Source organism: Lagopus muta, chromosome 17 (genome assembly GCF_023343835.1).
Source record: "Lagopus muta isolate bLagMut1 chromosome 17, bLagMut1 primary, whole genome shotgun sequence".
In the NCBI taxonomy this organism is placed as follows: Eukaryota; Metazoa; Chordata; class Aves; order Galliformes; family Phasianidae; genus Lagopus; species Lagopus muta.
The window spans coordinates 11,051,175-11,073,410 of NC_064449.1; the positions used below are offsets into that span (position 1 = coordinate 11,051,175).

The window sequence follows — 22,236 nt, forward strand, 5'->3', positions numbered from 1 at the left end:
AAAATTCTGTTTCCTGCAGTCTGCCTGATGCAGAGAAGCAGATGGGTTGACTGGAACGTGCCAGAATCATCGAGGTGTATCTGCTACTGTCTGATGAAAGCTAAAACGGGTTTTGATTTTTAGCTAGTGCTATCTGCGCTTACAGAAGGAGCTGTCCTGTGATGGAGAATATTGCTTTGCAAATAAGTCATTCTGTGTATTAGTAGTCACTCTCGTTTTTGGAATTAAGATCTATGAGTCTGCCAGGGTATTGTGCTGGGCGCTTTGAGTAGGTGTTCCTCAGGTCCACTAGAATAAAATAAAGATACTAAAACACCAGGATACAAACATCGAAAGGTATACACATTTGTATTACTAATCTGTGCTATTCTTGTGATGTTAGCAGCTTCATCCACTGTGGTTATTTATTTTCTATTTCTTTCCTCCCCTCCCCTTGTTTGTCAGAGTCAGCACTTCAGTTTGTTTCACAGCTGAGCTGAAAGCCGCAGCAATTCAGGCCCTCCTCAGACTTTTCCTATGCTGTTGACTGTTCGGTTCTACATTTTGAGTTGTGGAGGCCTTTCCATTGTTTTATTTTTCACAGCAGAAATAAACAAGATGTTGGTTTAGGGGACTGCTTCAGCTACAGTGAGATTAAGCACATCCATAGAGCCGAGCGTTTGATCAAGTGCTTTTCGGGATACACTTTCTAGAAAATTGATGTCCCTTTTAGTGCTCTTGCTAAGCTAATCAGAAGATGCCAGCGTCTGATCAGAGCCTTTTGTGCATTTTCAAGATAGTGTCTCTGGAGGATCATTATACACATCCCTCTGCTGCAGCGAGTACAAGAAGATTGTCACCAGGAAGGTGTTAGTCACTGTGTATTAACATGCAGGATTATTACGCCTTTTTTCACTGTGGGCTTTTCATCTCCTTACTGAGCAGGCACAGTCACATCTATGCTTAAATCACAAAGCCTTCTTGTAACACCACATTTGTGCTTCTGGTTCAAGCAATAAGCTGCGGTGAGGTGAGTTGTTAGCTGCCGTATGCCTTTGGGAGAGAGGTGTGGGAGAGGCACCAGCTTCGGCCCTTTGCACCAAGAGGGGCTAGCAGAGGTTGGCCAGGACCAAGCTTCAGGAGCTCAGCACTTGGCTTCGGAAAGCAGGTAGTCTGGGGAGTTGAAGGGCTGACAGCTGAGCAGAGCTGTTGCTTTCTTGGGAGAGGAGCACGTAGCTAAAGAAAGATTAAGTACAGCACCTCCTGTGCCTTACCTTGAGCAAAGGTGGTGGCTGGACGTGTGCACCAGTGATGTTCCGTGTTTTCTGACTGGGTCGTATTGTTTCTGCCCAGGGCCACCTTGGCTCTTTGGCAAGCCACATGCACAAGCTGAGTGAAAGCTTTGCATTTTCCTGAGCACCACAGGCAATAGCCACAGCCTCCAAAAAATGTTTACTTCATGTTTGCATGCAGGGGAAGGGCAAAGCTGTTTCAGTGGTGGTTTGCTATATTGTAGATCCACATGCTAATGCAGAACCTCAGTCAGACATCCACCATACATCCACCATTCACTGCAAGCAAGCAAAACTGTACGTGCAAAGTCACGTCAGCACACAAGGAGACGAAACCTAGCAATTGCCATGCAATCATGCTGTTTTGCAACAGCTGCTGTTAATTGGCCTGACCTGCTGGAGTACAGCACCTTCCAGGTATGAGGTGTGCATCTGTAGTTGAGCCTTCTTGAGACTCTTCAGGCTCCAAACCCAGCAACTTCTAGCACACAGAAGCATGCTTTTGTTGAAAAGAGTTGGCTACTGATACAAGTCAATAACTGGCAGAAGTTGCTTTTGGTTTGTGCATGAGGAAGTGGGCTGCTTTTGTGGTCCGCAGTTGGCATGATACATATTTGACTGCTGTAATGTTTCTGCATCCCCACCCAGGCAGTCACTGTGAGCGTAGTATAAAAGAAATGTGGAAGAGCTGCATGGGTGTAGCTGATCACATTCACCCCATTAGCTTCAGCTGTCTTGTAGAGTTCCTCTACCCAGAGCACTGAGAAGGCAGAGCTTTTTGAAATAAAACTAGCCATTCCCTATTTCAGATCAGTTCTTGTTTGTACAGATGGCTTCTCAACTGGAGTTGCCAGTCACATCATCAGCAAAGGCTTTGAATAGCATTTTTTGTTCATTTGAGTTTGGGGAATTTTTTGTTTTGTCTCTCCAATTGTATTTATGAAAGAAAAATTTAAAAGAAGAGAGCCAAAGGAAAGGCAAGGCATTGCACAAGCAGGAAAAGGTTATAGCAGGGATGCATAATGTATTGAAAGTGAAAGACCAATCCAATGTATTGTGGCTTTTCTCAAGAACGTGAATGTACGTGTCTAGCAGAAGAAGGGAAAAAGAAGGACTGACACTTTGTGGGGGTTCTGACAAAAGAACCGAGGTTCTTTTCCCGTTGCATCAAGCAGTCCATAGAAATTAAATTGTCCTCTTAATGCAGGGGGGAGTTCCTGTCCCGAATGGATCACAGCAGGATGGCCACTGTAAAGAATTCTTCCCTTCTACTACCTTGCTCCATGGGGCATTTGCTTGAAAAGCACAATCAGGAAATGCTTTTGGCAGTAAAAATGCTAGATCTCGACTGAACTTGAGTCTGCTGGGGCTGACAGGAAAAAGACTGAGACAGACAGCACCAAAGCTTTCTTCCCATGAGCTTTCCCTCTCACTTTCTTCACGTACTTTGGCTTTTGCACACACAAACCTCCTGTGAAGGAGGAAGTATTTAAATCCCATGGAAGGAGTTTGATATAAGAGCAAACTTGAAAAAGAGGATGAAGACCTGGCTGATGAAGTCAGGAAAGATCTCTGCTTTGGATGGGAGGCACAAAGAAGCTAGGCAAAGCTGCTGGCCCCGGGTTTGTGGCATGGCTGGCAGTGCCACCGCCAGTTCCTCAAGGAGCTGAGGTGGAACGGGAAGGTTGTTGTTGGCTGGGTCAGCCTTGGGTTGGAAAGGGCAGCGAGATGCAGGAACTGAGAATCTTTTAGGTTTCTGGAGACGAGGATGAGAAGGTTGTTTGTGAGAGCAACTGGAATGGGGCATGGAAAAATCCAGGAAGCCTGTTTTACCCACAGGGTGAAGCTCTCTTTGGTTTGGACCGTATCCAGTGGCACAGAGCAGCAGAAACTTTGGAGTTCGTGCATCTGCTGCTTGGCCGGCCCTCACTAGAGACTGTCAGAGCAAATGGAGCTGCCTGTTCTGGAACCATTTTAGCTAGAATCAGCTCCCAGAAGATTGCTGTTAATAACTCATGTCTCACCAGCCCTCTCCTCCTTCGCTCCACTCCCTGCAGTCTGGGCCGGGAGGTGCAGGAATGTGGGCTCTCTCGGGCAGGCCGGCAGCGAGGCAGCGCTCTGCTGAGCTCATCTGCTAAAGCGATCGCCACAATTCAAAGCACAGCCGTGTTTGAACGCCGGCCTGACTTCTCTGCCTCTCTTAATGCTTTAAGCAGGGCTGTGCATTCAGCAGTTATTTGTGTAAGCGTTCTCCAGGCGTTTGAAAAGGACTTCTGTTTTTCAGAGGAGAGGAGGAAAAAGGTGGGAAGGGATTACGTGGGGTGGAATGGGGGCGAGTGATAGGGGAGCAGCCAAAAAGTGTTTCAGCTGAGCTGGGGTGTGGGTCTGTAGGCTCCCCACACCTGGTATTAAATCAGGAAAAAGCCTTCCACCTTCTGTTGCTGGGAGTTATGCTCTTTAGAGCCGAGTTCGACAGTTGTTATTGCAATTTTGTGGTGCTCTTTTGATTTACAGCTGTTTTTACGACCATTGAGACAGCCACAAATCGAGGAAATCTCATAAAACAGAGAGTAAACGTCTCCTTCACAACCCAGGCAGAGTTTTGGCATCCGTGCTTATTCCATAGAGCAGGATGTGTAAACAATATTGTGTCCCCTGAGTGGCTGATATCAGTACAGTTAAGTGGTAACAGCTTGAAAAATGCATTTCTCTTATATTAGCGGTAAAACTCGAAATGGGCCCCCAGGCTAAAGTAAATTGGTGACATTTTGCAGCAGAAAGGGGAAAAAAAAAAAATCAGGACAGGAATTGGAAATGTGGAGCCCCAGCTTTGAAAGCAGTGGGACCGAAGCCAAAGTTGGATTTATCTGCGTTATTGCAGTACGGAAATAAATGGATCCACCACACTTGTTGCGAAGCATATCTAATTGGAGAAGACGGATTATATGTCGGCTGCAGAGGGCAGGCTGGCCCCTCCACTGCCTTCTTACCCAGAAGAGGAGGTCAGTTAATGCCGTATTTAATCAAAACACAAAACACGATGATGAGAGCTGCTTTCTTGGCTCAGTGCATGGTGTGGGAGAAGTGTGGGCGAGCAGTGAGCCCAGGCTGGCAACGCAGCAGGGATCAGTGGGACCCTGGGGCTGGAAGCCTTCCCCCAGGCACTCCAGATTGCCAGATGCTTTTCGGCCATGAGCTCTTGTGTTCCTTCCATACCATTTCCCTCACAACTTCCATACCTGGGGAACTTTATATACTGCCCTGGCTCCATTTGTTCGGAGCTCCTCGTCCCCTCTGTAGCTTTCTGGTGAGGGTGAGGCTGTCTGTGCGTGGGCATGGAACCGTGAGCAGCCATCAGGACAGCGAAAACAGTTTTTCCTAAGAGGCAGAAACAGAAGAATTGAAGATTGGTGGGCAGAGTCGTTAATGAAGTTATCAAGTCAGTCTGATAAGCGCTTGAGAGACTGGTTTCACCACATTTTGAGATTACCAGGTTCGTGCTGTTTACCTGATGAATATTTGATAGTTCCTTTGTGTATAGAGTTGCTGCTGCCTGGCTGTGGTGCTGGGAGGCGTTGTTGCCGTTAGCCTGACTACCCATGGGTCAGCAGTTTGTAGCACGCAGTGTTCCAGCCCAGTTCCAACTAATCTGGGTTTCAGTTTGGCGAGGAGAGCTGTGAGAAGACCTTCCACAGTGGTGTTCTTCTCAGATTCTGTCAGAGCGAGGTTTTCAGTGACCAAGCTGATGTTCCTTTCCTGAGCTAATACTCAGAATGTACTTGACCATTTCAGATGAACCTAATGGCTGATGTTAAACCCTGGGCAGCTGGTTGGAGGGATTGGATGCTGATCGTCACATCCAGCCCCTGTTCCAGCAGGTTCCCAGCACTGGGTCGTGCAGGATGGCATCCAGCCAGGGTCTCAGTATTTCCAAGGGACACCCTACCACCTCCCTGGCAGCCTGTTCCAGCACTGTACCACCTTCAAAGTAAAGAAGTTTTTCGTCCTGTTCACATGGAACTTCCTGTGTTCCAATTTGTGCCCACTGGCCCTTGTTCTGTCACAGAGCACCACGGAGAAGAGCCTGGCCGCATCCAGCTGCCCTTTCGATAAGCACTGATAAGATCCCCTCTCAGCTTTCTGTTCTCCAGGCTGAGCAGTCCCAGGGCTCCCGGCCTTTCCTTGTACAGATGCTCCTGGCCCCAGCCATTGTGGCCCTTCGCTGGACTCTCTCTAGAAGTTCCCTGTATTCCTTGAGCTCAGGAGCCCAGAACTGGTTTGTGGACCCAAAGACCTTCACGTGGTTCAGGAAATAATTTCCTCATTTTGAATTTTTTACTAGGGTGTTAATAGGAGGGACTAGGAAGGAGATGATGGCAGTATTTCTTCATGGTTGTAATACTTTGCTTAAATTTTTACCTTCTGGAGCCAGATTGCTCCATGGAAGTCCCGGTTTACATTTATTGCATCTTTTTTAGAAAGATTTCACCTGTCTTGATTGCAAGGATTAAATGCAACAACGTAAAAACATCAAATGAATGTTGACAAACGTAGATGGATGTCCTGCTTGGTTGCCTTTCAAGGTGTACTAAGTTTTTCAGTATTTTTAAAGTGAGTTCCCTCGGTCTTGATAGTCACTTTGCAGTGCTGCGATGCAGACATGATGGTGGGGGGCTGCAGTAAGTGCTCGCACTGAAGCCAAGGAAGAGTGGTCCCCAATCCACAGCCCGCTGTAATAGGCTCAACGTCCTCAGCCACTGCAGTTAGAATGGATCAAGTGCCTGAGGGTGCAGGGCCAGTGCTGCCCCTGTGCGATTGGCACGGCGGTAATGTTCATGTTGCAATAGGAATCCCTCCCACACATCATTCTGGTGGGGTTGAAAATTCCCCCCAAAATATCCAAGTGAGGCTGCTGGGCTCAGGCAGGGTCTCGTGTTCCTTCCCCTGGGTTTGCTTTCCTCAGGAGCGCAGCCTGCATGCTGCCCCTTTGGACAGAGCCGGAGATGCACTCAGTGTCCAGACCGAGCCGCGCTCTGAGAGGAAGGGCAGCCCACTGCAGAAGCCCCATCACCCTCCCCTTGGCTTGCACAGCTGTGGAAGGAGTGGACCTGCAAAAGAACGCTGCTTTTGTGCAGCGCTGTTATGTGTTTAACATAATAAATGTTTATTGTCCTCTGGAGCAAAGGAGCAATAGGCTAAATTATAGCCCGGGGAGGGAAAGCTAGAATCATGAGGTATAGGCTGTTAATTATCTTTTTCTTTAGCTGTCATAATGTACTGGCGTTTGCCTGCAGCTCGCCCCCTCCCACCGATCCATTACCTCCACCACCACTATCTCCAAAATATCTGCCTCCCGAACCGCTGCTCCCCCATCCGTCCTCCTGCTCTCCCTGTTTGTAAGGCATTCAGGCCCCAGCAGGATTTGTGACTTCTCCCCCGGCAGCCGCCAGCAGTGATAAAGGCCCTCAGCCTGCCTCTCGCCAATTAATCAGCCCTCGTGCAGCCTCGATAGGGTGTTAATTTGTAAACTCAGTGGACAGGCAGCCGTGATAAGCCTCCGCAGCTGCTGCGTGTCTGCCGGGGGGGTGGGCAGATAAGGCTTCAGCCCTGGGACGCAGCCAAGAAATATTTTGGAGCAGTGAATTAGAAACAACAACAACAAAAGAGCCTTCTGCAGAGGCACTCCTTTGAGGTTGCTGCGGGTAATGCAGCAAGTCTCAATAGCAGCGGACAAGAGCCTGTTTCCTGATAAGCTCGCTGACCTCCCCCTGGCCTGGGGAAGGCCATGTCAGGATGGAGTCTGTCCCAGTGCGTTGCCCCAGGCAGGTGGCACAGCCAGAGCCAGGAGCAGGACACGGTTTGCTCTGCACCTCTTGTGCTCACTTGCTCACTGCAGAAAATTTGGTACTGGTTCATCATGTCACCAGCAAGGGGATGGACTCTAAGGGCTCCCAGAACAGCATTGGTGTCAGGTGGTTTGGAGTGGCACCAGGCATTCACTGTGTGCTGGGATTCATGGAGAATGGTCGGCGCTGCCTATTCAGCATGTGCAGTAAGAGCAGGCAGACAGCATTTCCCTGAAGCAGCAGGTCATCCTGAGTGGTCTGAGACCACCGAGTGTTGCAGTAGCCTGAGAAATAGCAGTTCATCGTGGTGTGCTCTGAAACAGGCAATGGAAACAGGTTGCACTGATGGCAGGCATCTCTTCTGCTTACCTATTCAAAGTGGTGATGTCGAATGTTTCTCATTTGGCCCATGCAATTTTCTCTTTTCTATTGAATCAATTATAGTTTCTTCAGCAATTGAAGAGATATTTTACTGAGTTTGTGTCAACTCCTCAGTTCAGCTGAATCCTAATGATTCTTCCATCGTTGGCCTCCCTAATTGTTCTAATGCTATCTGACAACAGGCAACAGACCATGGAAGCTGTTCCTTCCCTGGCTGCCAGTGCAGGTTGTTATTTGGTACCTTTTTGAACCACAGCAGTTCTCAGGCAGACAGTGACCTTTTTATGAAATCAAACGTCTTGCAAAACCCTCTTGGTCTCTGAACAGTGATTTATGGCCATTTGTGTAGGAGGAGGCTGCAGGTGGGATTTGGGTGACACGTAATTGGTTAAAAGATAAAATGAAAGGAAGGTTGCCCTGCTGGTACAGCGATGGCAGGAGCTGCAGGAATGAATTGCTTGGCAGTGCGGAGCCTGGCCCTCCTCCTCCCGCCCTCCTCTGCCGGCTGCCAAGCCCTGTCTGGCAGGCCATTACAATGATAAATGCAGGTAGCTGGCAAGGACCACAGTTGAGAGTTTGTTCTAGCATGCCAAGCCCTGCTTGGCATTCCCTGTTGGTGCCAGCATTTGCACTCTTACTCAGTTTGACGGAAACCAGGACATGAGGTGTGAATTTATGTCCGCATCCTTCCAGGAGAGAGTTGGGATAATGAAATGCCAAGGCAGCCCTGGGAGCAGCAGAGTAATTTGGTAGGTACCAAACAACAGTCTGCCACCTGTCATTTGCAGTGCAGTCCCTGCTCTCGCCCATCACTCTTCTTACAATGCAGCCTTTGAATTATAAGGAGTCTTGGGTAGTTCTGCAAAGAGCGCTTTCCATTCTGTTTGATTTAGTGCAAATAAAAATCCGTATCCCAGCCAAATAGATAGTCTGGCTAGATAGTTTCAAGCTGTAATGACAATAATACAAACTCCCATAGTAGTATGTTGTGCGGTGTTCTCAACCTTTCATCCTTGTAGACAGACTTTCCCCTATATTTTGTAGCAAAAGCTAAATCAGTAATCAAGTCTGCGGTTGCCTAAGTCAATGTCTAGGTAATGGAAACAATTTAAATGTGGAAGCCTAGGCTGAAAAGCCTGTCTATTCGGGGGTGGGATCGGCCCTAGGGAAGAGGCCTGAGATCTCTATTGGTGGAGATGTGTAAAATCAGATTGCGCAAAGCCCTTCTCTAAATGTATTGTGGAGAATTGTTTTCCACTGACTGGGGCACATATGGTTGCTCTTGGCATCCACATGCTGCTGCCTCTGATCTGCGGTGAAAGTCACAACCTGCCCTGGTGATGAAGGGGAAGGACTGGCCTTTGGGTGCTGCTCACATACCAGGCTTCCCAACAGCAAAGGCAATGCTGTTCCCTGTGAGCAGGGAGAACAGCCTGGGGTAGGACTGGGGCAGCAGCGTCTCCCTTTACAGCCTGCTTTTCCTTTTGTTTGTGTTGGTTGGAGCATACGAACATGGAAAAAAAAAGGGGAAATCAGTGCTGATTTGAAGGAAAATAGCCAGGAATGTAAAATCAAGATAAGTTTTGGTCACGGTTTGGGAGCTGTGGTTGGAGGATACAGAGATAAGCGTAGAGCACACCTTCATTTAAATTAGGCCATTCAGGCACAATGCTGTTAGGCGAGGGTTTTTTGGCTGGGATTAATGAGGGACAGCTGGAAAATGTCTTTTTCTGGTCAGTGTCTCTGCAAACAGCTGAGGGACCTTCTGCAGCTGTAGGACTGGCTGCAGTGAGGCCCAGGAACTCCCCAGCTTCCTTTCCTTCTCCTCCCTCACAAGGATTTTTTGCAGTGCGTGTACTTATTTATTTATTGAAGCCGAGCTGGGAAGGAGAGGGAGTTTGATCTTTTCCTTTGGGAGACAGCGACTGCTCAAAGGAAGGTGAATCATAAAGCATGGCTAATGGAGGGAATAGGAGCGGGAAAGCTCCGGGCTGCAGCCGTCCCCCCAGGGCTGCAGGGTGGATGGAAAGGTGGGGGAGTGGAGTTGGTGGGCTGTGCCCGAGGTGTCTGCATTGGGGTACTGGTGGGCTCCCCTTTGTCACAGCAAGGAGCACGCTGAGCAGGGAGGGACAGACCGGAACAGCAGTGTTCAGAATTGCATTTGCTGCTTCATGTAGACTGGCTTGATCCATCTCCAAATGTTCTGGATTCAAAATGGTGATGTTTTCGACTTCACGCTGTGTTGCTGAAAGAGAGGGTGCAGAGCAGAAGTGCAGCACAGCGCTGCAGAGCAGCAGTGGGCTCGGCTGCTCGCTGCCCAGCACTGGCTGAATCTCATCATCTGTGCAGCATCTCCTTGCTGTGCCTTCCAGTCAGCACGTGTTTTACATCACTCTGCTTCCACCTTGCCATCGTGTGAATCTGGTGCAATTCAAGAGTGAATTGGGACCTCTGATCTCTGCTTCCAGGCTCTCTCTGGCCTAATTTCATTCTCCGTTCCCAGACTTGTGCTAGCTTCTCAAAGGGGCTGTTGCAAAAAATAGGCATGGTTATATAAACCACTGAAAGAAATCAGCGCTCACAGAAGAAAAAGTGATGAAGAGAGAGATGTGTGTGTTGTGAAGGGCCCTTTCCAGGGCTGAACAGCACTGCATGTGCACGTGTTAAATCAGTACGAGGTGGGAACCCAAACAGGTATGTTCTGGACTAAAGTGCGGTCCCAGAAGCATTTTCTCTCTCATGGATCCCCTGCAGAGCGAACTTCTGCACAAGATGTGGAAAACCCGCCTCCTGCCAGAGATGGTCTTGAATCAGAAATGATCCCGAAGTGTTTGGGAGCACTTAAGGCATTGCTGTTTCAGCACATGGTTGCCTGGTCGAGGTGTTTGTCCTGCACGTTTCGCTGCATTCTGTTGGAGTGTAGAGAAAAGCGCAGCCAAAGTTTTAGGGATGTTGCTGGAAAGTTTGAGGTCCATCTGGAATTCATCTTGTTTAGTCATTAGTCCTTATTTGCATTGGGAATCAACAGCCATAATTGATGTGTTCCTAACCAGCTGGAACTAGGGTTTTCTGGGCACTTTGGTCACTGTGCAAGTACCTAAGGGGGTTTCCAGAAGCACTGTGTGCCTGGCAGTCCCTGCCAGGTTGGTGCCCCTGGCAGCTGCTGGGCACCGGTCCCTTTGCAGAGCAGTGGCTGTAAATCCTGCACAGAGGTAAGGGGACCGGTGAGCCCATTTGCTATTGAGCTGAAAAGTGGGTTCGTAGTGCAGCACGTATCCAGCTCCCTTCTGCTTGGTGCCCTAGCACAGCTGGGTTGCTCTCAGCCAGCCGTGTCCCCCAAAGCTGAATTTTCTTAGAAGGTGTCACAAGAAGTGCTTCGCATACCTCAGCATTTTGCCTGAGGTGGTGCATGGAACGACCAACTTGAAGATCCGCCTTTCTTTTGTCTTCTCAGTCGAACTGGGATTTCCCTCCAAAAATAATACTGCTTTTGAAAAAGGCCATAGGTTCCCAGAAGCCCCAGCTCAGCCCTCACAAAGCAGGCACTGTTACTTACAAGTTGCTGCATTGCTTCTGGATCCTGGAATGTGCTGAATACTTTCTTGGTCTTCAGGGTGAATTTCAGTTTGTTTTTGTGCGTATGTGTGATTCCTAAGCTGCTCTTTCACTTCCATATGTACCCAGTTTTATTTCCTACAGGAGAATCACAAACTGAACAAATACCTTCCGCTGTTAGTTACTGTTCTGGTGTTGCTGCTCAAAGGGCTCTGCTGTTAAGGGTTCATAGAATCAGCTGGGACGCTGACCTGCTGAAATGCCTCGCTAGACAAGCAATCAAGTGGCATCAGAGGGGTACGTAAAGGCAGGGGAGCAGATCAAAGGCAGGAATGAAAATTGGTTCCGAATTCTCGAGTAGTGGCTGTGCTTTATTCTGAGTCTCTCTGAGCATATCCAGCACTTCTGGTTTGAAAATCTCCTGGAGAAAGGTTTCTTGAGAGCTTTTCAGTGCTTGCTCCGTTCGGTAGCATTTTGCAAACAGTCTCAACTCGAGACCAGCTCTTGACTATCTAAAAGATAGTGACATGTAAGCTGTGTTAATGCCTGCTCTGCTTCTGCCTACCACACTGCACTCAGATTTGGAGGGATGCTTGGCTTTTGCCCTGACAGGAGCTGTGTGCCAGGTCCCGACCACCAGCACATGCTTTCGCTCTTTGTGAGCCCGAGCTGCGGCCGTGTTGGCAGTGTTGGGTGAGCAGAGCACGGGCTATCGGGTTGGATCTGCTGCTCCGTGCTGCGGGGCGCTGCGTGGGGATGTGCGGCACTTCTGCTCGCAGCGATAAGGAACTGTTTATTCCCTGCAAGCAATTTTATAGGCTACAAAGAAGGAGAGGGGGGAAGAATAGTAATTACCGCAGGGCCTGACATAGCTTGTGATGCCAGCTCTGTCAGATGATATTGTTCTGTTCTACATAATCATTAAATGATTAATCTGTAAGAGCTCTTGCACCTTTCAGCTGCCCTGGGGAGGCAGGAGCCGTGGTGAATGAGGCCTGTGGCTGCACAGCCCGCCTGCCCAGGAGCCTGTGCTGCATCCTCTGAGGTTGGCAGCTTGCAGGCTGAGGGAACGCCGCCGGGGTGAGGCTTCTTATGCTGAAGCAGTGCTTATGTTTGCTGGGATCCAGGGGAGAAATGGTGAGGGAATGGTGCTGGCTGCTAAGTTGCAGCAGCGACTGCCTCGGAAGCTGCCAGTTTGTGAAATGGCAGCGTGCGTGTCTGCTGGGACACATCCTGCAGCCTTTATGCTCGCCATACAAAGGTCGGTACTGTGGATGAGGGTGGGACTTTGCAAGCAGCAGCTTTTATTAGAATATGCCCGTCTGGGGCTCGGCTGTGATGCAGTTAGAGCAGAAGAGCTCCATGGGGAATGGAGACGAAGAGCAGATGTACTGGAGAGCCGTGGGGTGTCTTTTGTCTGCCCGCCTGGGCTGCGGCCGTCTCCCTGCCTCGTGCAGCAGCAGAAGGAGCCGCGGGGTGCGGGCTGTGCTCCTGGAAGCTCCCAGCGAGAGGGAAGGGGAAATGCCTCCTTTTGCTCTCTAATCAAAAAAGAAGAGGGATTTCCTGGGATGGCTTGAACCCGTCCGCATAAAGGACTCCCAGAGCCTGGCTTTGCTCACAAGGGAAGAATTCCACTTTTAATTTTTTTTTTTTAATCCCTGCTTAATCATATGCAAATGATTTGCTTGAAACAGCAGAAAAACTTGGGAGGGGACTTGTTCTAGCAGATGCGTTGGTTTGCTGGATTTTTTCACTCATTAGTGGGCTCCCTCAGACACATAGGTTTTATTGTATGCTTTCTTTAAAGGGTGACTGATGAAATTGAATGATGTATTCAGGCTCTTCCTCCCCCAGCTCCCCTTCTGCCTTTACTGCAGCTCACAGAATATGCTATAGCACAGACATTCACTGTTCCAGCACAGTGCTTATGCCAAAAATGGTTCAGATCTGGAGCTGGAAGTCACCAGAAATGAGAGCAAAAGTTACTGTAAACTCTAGGTGTGAAAGTTTGTGTCTGCAAACCGAGGCTGTGATGTCGAAAACTGTGCTCTGTAAATGTTGGCTGTGATTGCTGAGGGCGGTGCCACATGTGCGGTTTTGCTATCAGCAGACTGAGCAATAATCCATGTGTTTTACTTTCTCTTAAAAGCCATTTTTCTTGCTCGACTTCCTTGAACACTGTTTTCCTATCATTCGGACCCGAAGCAATGAGAAGTGCTCCTCTTGGTTACACAGCAGCGGTCTCAGCTGCACCCTGGGTGCCATGTTGCGCTGCCTGTGAGCTGGGTAGCCTGCTTTATCCACCTGCCACGTGTCCTGCTGCTCACCGAGGGCTCCAGCAGAGCCTGCCTTAGCGTTAGCATCACCCGGTGTCCCCAGCCCGTGTTCCCAGAGCCCACAGATCTCCTTGGGATCCATCGTGACACAGTGCTGATTGGATGTGAAAAATGTGAACAATAGGTTGTAAATTCAGAGCTGGCTGTCGTTTTGTGCATTGCTCTTGCTGCTGCGTGATGCCGTTACACTTTCTTTGCAACCCAGCCTAGACAAAGCCCCATTGAATCCTGGTTTGTCTTCTGTTTGGTCAGTGCACTGACGGCGTGCTGCAGCTAGTTGCTTTCCCTGGCATTTTAGGCTCCTTCTGCAGAGCTGTGTGGCAGCCATACATGTCACAGCCCCACGCACAGCTTTGTCCTGGACGTGATTGAGAATTTCTTTCTTACGCGCCTCAGCCTCAATGTGTTTTTTGTGTAGATTTCTCTTTCTTTATACATTTGCATCCAGTAAGACATTCAGTGCTTGCAGTGCCGATTGCCATTGAAGTCACATTAATAGATCACCCTTCCTTGCTCCTGTCTGTATCTGATGCAGATTTTGCATTTTACTGTTTGTTGTTTTTTTTTTCCTCTGGAGTCATGACTTAAAATATATAACAACGTACAATTCACAGTGCTCTTTCTCTTGTGGTTCTTCCAAGGCACCTTACAGTGAAATCAGTGAAATCAAAAATAAAATCAATTCAGTTCAGCCACGTGTTGAATTCATTCGTTTTTTGTAAAGCAGAGCCAAGGGAGAAAGCTGTCTTTTCCATTTGGTATCTTTTGCCCTTTCGCTCTGCACCTCAGCCCATTTGTGCAGCACTGAGTGCCACAATGCTGGCAGTAATGCTAGCTGTCTCGTAGATGGTGGTAATGTTGATGGTGCTCCCTGCTCTCAGACCAGCTTTCATTCCGTAGAGGCTGCTTGCTGGTTTATCAGATAGAAGGAGGAAGAGCTTGTGCTGCAGTAGGTTGGCTGTTTGAATGTGGGAGGTGGGGGTGGGGGAAGCCATCAAATTAACTCATAAAAGCTTTATTTACAATGAATGGACTTTTTTTCCTGTCTGCCATTATCATCTTGTCTGTAACCCGGTGACCCTGATTATCATGAGGCTGTTTACAAGGTTTAGGTTAATTGGATTTCTTTAACTATTTCCCAGAGCTGTGAGGAGTGCGAATGCACAGCCATGGAGTTCAGACAGCATAGTGCAACCCAGTTTGCAAGGAGATGGGCTTCTTCCAAGAGGAAGTCATTTTATTTCGTATCCAACTTAAGTGCAAAGCAGCATGGACCTATCATTTGGTGTAATGTTGTACAACACCCTCTTTCATATGGATGTCTTCATTTGCAACTTGTGTTTTCAATACACCAATTGCATTTTACGTGTTCAGCAAGAAATGAGCTTATTTTCAGTGAGATAGGCTTGGAAATGTTTGGTTTTTTTCTTCAGCTTGAAAGCAGTTTCACTGGTTTTGTTTTTATATGAAGAATTGGATAAAATAGCTGTGCATTGCATGGCTGCCTAAATAAACGAGGCAGGAGGATATAGCTGGGTGAGATCAGGACAGTGCTTCCACATGCTTTGCTTTCATCTTTTTAGGATGCACGCTTGTTCTTTAATGGCACAACATTGCACCCTCCAGGTGCAGCATGTAATTGCAGGTCTACAGATAACAGATTTGTTTTATCAGCTGTGTTTTTGTGAGCAAGCCTTCCTAAATTCTCCTTGAGTATTACTCACCCTCTCTTTCTCTTTCCTTTTCAGGCTTCTGTAGGCTCTGAGAAGCTGTTCTCCCCTGCAGCAAATAAAGGTAAGTGATTTGGAGAAATTCTTTCTTGACCTTACAGCCAGTGATTTGTGTGTGAGGCCGTAGTGAACATCATGCAAATGGCAGAATATTTGTTTTTCCAGCACCTATACTTTTGCCACGTCCACCATCATAAAGATCAGCCTTGTAGGTTTGTGTTAAGTTAAAATGAAGAGCTGTGTTGTCTCAATGTGGGATGAGACCTCTTCCCTGCAAGTCAGAGCCACGGCACATGTCTTACAGAGAGAAATTACTGGCAAAGGAGAGGTCAGCCTTTGGTATAACTGGTTCCCTCCAATACAGTCAAATCTTCATTTCTTCCAAACAGAGAAATATTTCATTGTTTGTTTCATATATATTATTCTCAAAAGGCCTTGTCCATCCACCTCCTGCCTATGTGTACAGAGCATTTGTGTCTGTCTCAGCTCTCCAAAATGCGGTGGAAGGTACTTGGTGTGTCACAGGGTTTCAGCTCCAGCTATTACTATTAATTGCAAGTTACCTGTGGTACACACTGGGTGTTGCTAAGAGACTGAGCCAGTTAGGATTCACACTGGGAGTGACAGTGACATATTTCTAAATATGCCAGGCTGTCCTTTGAGGGCTCAGTGCAGCTGTGAGGTGGGGCTTCTCCAGTTCCTGCTGTTGGTAGGGACAGGCTCGCTTAGCTGGAGGCTGTCGGTAAAAATCCTGAAGAAGCAGCTTGAAGGACAAAGTGTGGAATATGATTGAAAGCACTGTGGTGGGAATGGTTCCACTGTGTCATGCAAGGTTTTGTACTCGGAGCACAGTGAGGCCCCAGCGCTGCCCAGAGCTGTGGTGCCCCATCCTTGGAGGAGCCCACGGCCGTGGCTGTGCCCTGGGCAGCCTGAGCTGGGGGGCACACAGCCCATGGCACAGGGGTGGCACTGGGTGGGCTTTAAGGTCCCTTCCAACCCAAACCGTGCTGTGATTCTGTGATACGGCTCCGAATGAACTGGCAGGGCATGCAGCTGTTCTGCAACATTGCCAGCATTGAGCTGCGGCAATAAAAAGTAGGAGGGACGTACAAATACCCTGAAGGGGGGAGATCAGCATATTAATAAAAAGTGGTGAAATAACCTTCTTGTGTTATTACAAGAGGGCCAAGAAAAAGGAGTCGTTTGCAGCTGTGTAGGAGTGGGTGCTGGCCATGCACAGGCGTTGTAGTGCGTGCTGCATCACCTGGATACAGGCCCAGGTTATAGCTGGGATCTTCAGCAGTGCTAAGTATTAGGAATTCTCTTTCTTTCCAGGTTTTGCAAATTATCAATTCCAATGTGGAAACTGATGACAAGACTATTGTGTTATTACATTTGCAGATATTTTTATGAAAGTATGCGGCTTGATGTGGGGGAAGGAGAGAATTTAAACAAATGGGGAAGAGCATTTATCTTCTGTCGGCCTTGGCTCGCTGATAAGGCAAGCCAGATTGCCCATACGGTACTGCCTCAGCAAAACAAAACTCCTGCCATCCTGAATAAACGCGTGGCACAGAGATCTGCCGCAGAGGCTTGTGTTGAAGTGTGAGCAGCTTTGTTGGCTCCTCCTTGTGTTGAAGCCCAAGATCCCCCACCCCTTCGCATCACAGAGCAGCTCAGCAACACGAGTTTTCAAAATACCTCTCCGTCGGGAAGTTAAATGTGTGAATGCTGTGAATTTGCTGTCTTGAAGTCTTTTCACTGCTGTTTATATCGCTGCAGCTGACGGCTGTTCACGTTTGGTTTGCTGTGGAAGTAGATGGTGCAGCACTGGGTTTGGATGGTAATTTTTGCCTTGGTCTTGTCCTTGCGCTCAGCAGTGCTGGCAGACCTTGCTGAGAGGCACGGGCTGTGCTGCAGGCAGGTTCCGTCAGGCGCTGCCTCCGCTCCTGCTGAGAGGTGAGATTAATTTGTCTCGTCGAGATTTTGTGCAGAAACTCAAACAGTGCTAAATTCTACCCTCGCCCTGTTGTCACTCTGCGACGCAGGAGCCAGAACTTGTCTCTCACACATGCAAATGCACACCGTGCTGACAGGGCCGGGCTTGGCGATGCCATATGGCCAGGAGAAAGCGATTTTCAAAGCGTTTCACTGGAATTCCTTTTGCAAGATAACAGCCTTGACTTCAGGCACGCATTGGAGCCATGGTGGCGGGGCCGGAACTCCCAGTCGTTGTGGGCACACACTGCTTGGCTCCCGAGGGCGCTTGTATGGCGCACTGATGTAAATTATTTGGGGCTTTCTGTAGAGACTGCACCCAGCACAGCCGCAGCAGGGCAGTTGTCAGTTAGAGGCAGGCATGCTCTGTGGCACAGCGAGGCAGACTTGTCATCTGGCGCAGCTCTCCCTGTTCTCCACAGGCTTTCCCCAGGGATGTGTTTGACCTAGCTTATTTGCTTTATGCTGTCCTAGCTTATCAGCGGCTTAGCAATGCAATTAAGTGCTAAGATAGATAGTTCTCACCTGTTGGAGGCTGGAACAGCTGTAAAATGTCACCTTTGACCACATGTGGCGGCTCTGCAGAGGAGCAGTGCCTGGCGCTCCCTGGGAATGCTGCTCTCGACCCTTGGCCACAGACCTGCAGTGGATGTGGGCTGAGCTCCTGGGGCTCAGGAGTCAAAGCGCCCCGCGGGAGGAAGCAGCAACTCAGAACAAAAGCAGAGGATCCCCAGCCTGCTGTGCCAATGGCTTTGTGTCTGCCGTAGGACAGCAGTTGTTGAGGGCTCATTGTGGCGGGCAGTTGTGCTGCCCAGGGCCAGGTGTGAACCTCCTCTGGGTGCATGAATCAATTAACAAATAATAAAGGTCTGCTTGCTCTCTTACAGGCTCCTTTCTCACAGGAATCTGCCAGGCAGACATTTGCCTTCTCTTAGGGCAGGCACAGCACAGGGAGGTGGGAGCATAGGCCAAGCCCAGCCATCTCCCTGTGCATCTGTGGGCAGAAGAGAGCACCTGGGGTTGGTGGGGGACTCGGCTGTGGGAAGGCCGGCCTGCCTGCCCTGGTGGTGGTGGTGTGTGTGCTGGGATTAGGCTGTGTTCTGTGGTTCTTGGGCTGTGCTCCTGCATTTGGGTTGACCTCATGAGTGTCATTGGAGGTGCCCTGCACTGGGGTGCTTGCCAAGCTCCGTGCCTTGCTTCCCCCTGTGTGAGACAGAGACCAGGGCTCGTCAGCCAAGTGTGCTGGGAGACCCAGCTAATGAATGTTTATCAAGCATTTTATCTAGAGATCTGCTTAATGAGAGATTCCATAAACAGCACAGGGCTTCTCTTTCATGGCAGTAATAAATGGCAGTGAAAATAAGTCTTATCCTTCCCCCACATGCTGCCCCCCAGGACAAAAAGATTGCTTACCCTCCACTCACTGCTCCCTGGTTTCGAGGCAGAGGGCTTTGAAGTGCTATCTTTCATCATGAACTGTACACATCCTCAAAGCTCTAAAGCTCACAGTCTGTGTCTCATCCCTCTGACAAGAGGGAGGCAAGCCTTCCCTGTGCGCGGGTCGTAATTGTCAGCCATGGGATGTGCCGCAGCCACCCGCCCCAGCGGGCCGGTGCAGCTTATGGGCCTTTGAAGTTCCCTTCTTTTATTTTCTGTCCTCTTGACCACAAAAGTGTGCCTTGGGCCAGCAAGAGAGATTTCTTGTTCAGAGACAACACCGAGCCCTGACAAGCGCATCTGAACCAGAGAGGAACCCTTGTTCCTCTGAGATCACTGCTCCATAATCCTGTTGCCTTAAGGGGACTGTCTCTCCTTTTTCTCTCTTCTCTATCACTTCCCTTTTTTTTTTTTTCTTTCCCTTTTTTTAAATTCAGTACTAAACTGTCACACTAAATCATTTTAAAAGATGAGAACACAAAACCTCCAGTGTAGGACATGCTGTAAAACTGATGGTTGTTACAGCGAGCTGGGGTGAGAGGGGAAGGCAGGGCAAGGGCAGGGCAGGCGGTCCGCTGCCAAGGAACCTGTGACAGCCAGCAAAGCAGGAAACCTGAACACAGCTGAGCTGAGAACAAGGTGCTGGGCGTGGGTTTGTGGCAGTGCAGCTTCCTGGTGGCGCGGTGCTGGCAGGCAGCTGAGAGCAGAGCCTCCCCTGCTTGCTGTGCCGCTTGATGCCAAGCTTTGCAGTGCGAAGGTCTGTGCAGGTGCAGAGCAAACACCCTGTCAGGCACTGAGCTCTGTTAGACGTGAACGGAGGTCAGCAGTGATATAATTTTTCTAGTTTGCTGCGTGGGGACCACACAGGGTTTGAAATGCAGGAAAAGCAGCGGTGTCTCCAGTCCCTTGACCTCAGCTTTATCTCCAGGTTTTGGTTACATTTGGATGAGGTCACCAGCCTGTTTGCTGGCCATTGTGTGAACTTGAGGGGGATGATAATTTGCAGCTGAAATCTTGGGACAACAGTCCTCCATAATTACAGGCATGCAAAAACTTGCACAGCAGCATCTGTAATAATAAATAAAGCAATGCATCTACATAGATAGCAACCACATTGCTGTGATTGATACAGTTCTCAGGATGTTCTGCAGCTGCTCTACTCCCTATGTTGCATCTCCTGTGGTTTTAGCACAACTGTACAATGTTCGATGTTCTTCATGAAACCCAAGCCCTCAGAGGACTGTATGAGAATTGAAGCTTTAATTTCATTCTTAAGTGAGATTTTAGTCTTCCTGGCCACAGAGGAAAGCTTGGAACTGTGGTTGTTCTGTGCTTCCCAGCCAGCAGGTAGTTGAAAAGAAGCCCAAATACCTTGTTCTTAACCTCATTTTAAAGATGGCTTGTGATTTGTGAATTCTTGGGGTTGGCAGTGCTGGATACCATGAAGCACTATGAAATCCAGCATGTGAGGCCATCCCAGCATTGTTTTGAAAAGATCCATCTAATTTTGTCACTGCTTGCATGAGTATATTAGCTGTCTGGCTGTTCTGCATATGCAGATGTATAATTACACAGTGGCCAGTGAAAGAGGAGGATTTTGATTTTCTACCAGCATGCATAACCAAGATAATCACACAAGTCACAGCCAGTTAGGCACCTCTCGGAATAAAAGCAAGTGCAGGGAACTGCAGTGAGCGCAGTCATTTTGTCTTCTTGCAGTTTTGTCATCTTGCAGGCTCTGGAAAGCTCTCAGGATTTCAGCTCTCTCTTTGGGGGTGGCAATATGCACTGGCATCCATGTCGCGGCGATGCGCTGCATGCATTTCATGGTAATTCAGGACACAGCCACCATAGCGACCTTCTGGAAAACACATCCAGTGGGGAAGTGGGAGAGGCCATTCACCACAACCACACTGTCCAACTGACTTCGTGCCATTCAGAATGCAGAAGTGGATAATTTATTGACTTGGAGCTGAGTGCCGTACGCCTGCAGAGTTAGAATGGCCTCGTGCCGGCGGGCGGCTTTGGCTTGCGCCATTTGCTGTGCAGTTTGCACAGCTATCTCCCGGTGCGTCTCCCTCAAGTGAGCCAGCATAGAGCTTGCTTTGTAGCTTCAGGCTGCAGCCAAGAGAGTTGAAAAGTTGAATTATAAACATTTCCAGGCCTTCTGTTTGGTGTCTTGTGTTTTGTTTTGTTATTTTAAGGATGTGGGGTATGTTGCTGCATTCCCGTCAGTGGGATTAGAATGAATAGAGGCAATACTGTAGGAGATAAAGCGTGTTTAATTATTTATTTGCGTATTACAGACTGAAATTGCTTTTTGATTTAAAGCATCCAAGCCGTGGGTATGTTTTTGGAGCAGGGAGAGGCACGCAGGAGCACATGCATGCGCGATTACCGAGGGTAATGTAAGAAGGCTCTGCTTAACTGCCTTTCCTCCGCAGAATTTGTTCATTTCCTTTAAGATTTTAAATTTCAAATGCGGCTTTGTTAAGTAGCGCAGAAAGCCAACTGCATGCTGTGCCTTGCCCACCGAAACGTAAATAAAATAAATAAAGTCTTCGTTGTGTAAATGTTATGAAGTGAGCGGTTTATTTTCTTTAATTATACTTTTTATTTAAAATAAACTATAAAAGCAAAATAGTGTGTATCCTGAGCGCGCCAGCTCAAACTCGTATTGATCGAGGAGGCCAATTTTAGCTTTCCTCAGTTCATGTGAAAGGAGATAAAAGGGCCATCAAACTGCAGACCAGAAAGAGAAGAGAATTCCGTCCAAATGTGCGCAGGAGTTTACATTAGCCAGACTCCTAAAGGACGTTTGCAAGATACCGTATTTTGCACTCCCTGTTTATAGTTGGCTTATCTGCTTCCTGCGGAGCGGGGCCGAGGCGGCCTGCAGCCGGTGCCGCGGGCGGGCGGCCATGGCACAGCAGCAGCTGCAGCCCCCATCGGTCCCTCAAACCACCGCTTCTCCTCTGTTCTGGCTTTAAAACGCCTCGGGGACATGTTTTATTCATGTAAGATTCCGTAAAGCTTCAGTTCCTCAGCAGACAAAACGCGTGGCGTGAGCCTGATGCGCCGCTCATCCTGGCTGGCGGCAGGGCTGTGAGCGGGGAGCTCCAGGACTGCCGTGGCTGCCTGCTGCTCCCCGCGGGGCCGCGCTGACCCCATTCACTTCCCCTGGCTCCGGGTGTGCAGGGCAGGAGCGCCGCGCTTGGCGTGCTGTTGGTGTTTGCCTCTCTGTGCTTTTGAAAAGGATTCTTGTTCTGGAGTGGCTTGTTTCCAAACAGTAAATATTTTCTTGTAAACTGCTGGGACAGACAAGTGACTGCAGTGCTTTACTTCATTTATTTGATTTGAATGGATAGCAAACTCTTGCAGGTAATAGGAAATTAAAAGTCTTTATATATATATATACATAAATTTTTAACTATCCTGCAAAATTTATTGTAGAATTACATCTCTGCTATAGGGTTGTGTCGGACAGTTCAAAACGCCTATGGAAGGGTTCTCATTTGCCATTAAATTGTAAAAGATATTGAAGTAATTTATATGGGGCCCTATTACGTTGCTGAAGAAACATATTGGTTTCATCACTAATAAATTCTTACAGGCTTGCCCTAAGGGAGTAGTCATACTTGCAGATTTCCCTCCAATGAAATGGATGTTAACTTCTTGCCCT

General features: G+C 48.5%; 1 protein-coding gene across 21 annotated transcripts in view; it reads left to right on the top strand.

Moving 5' to 3' along the window:
- Nucleotides 1-22,236, top strand: part of FBRSL1 (fibrosin like 1) — a 417,331-nt gene that overhangs the window by 353,842 nt on the left and 41,253 nt on the right. For all 21 annotated transcript variants that reach the window (XM_048964519.1, XM_048964530.1, XM_048964514.1 and 18 more), the window contains one exon: nucleotides 15,138-15,183. In XM_048964519.1, the coding sequence (XP_048820476.1) occupies nucleotides 15,138-15,183 (46 nt within the window). The remainder of the gene's footprint in view (nucleotides 1-15,137; nucleotides 15,184-22,236) is intronic.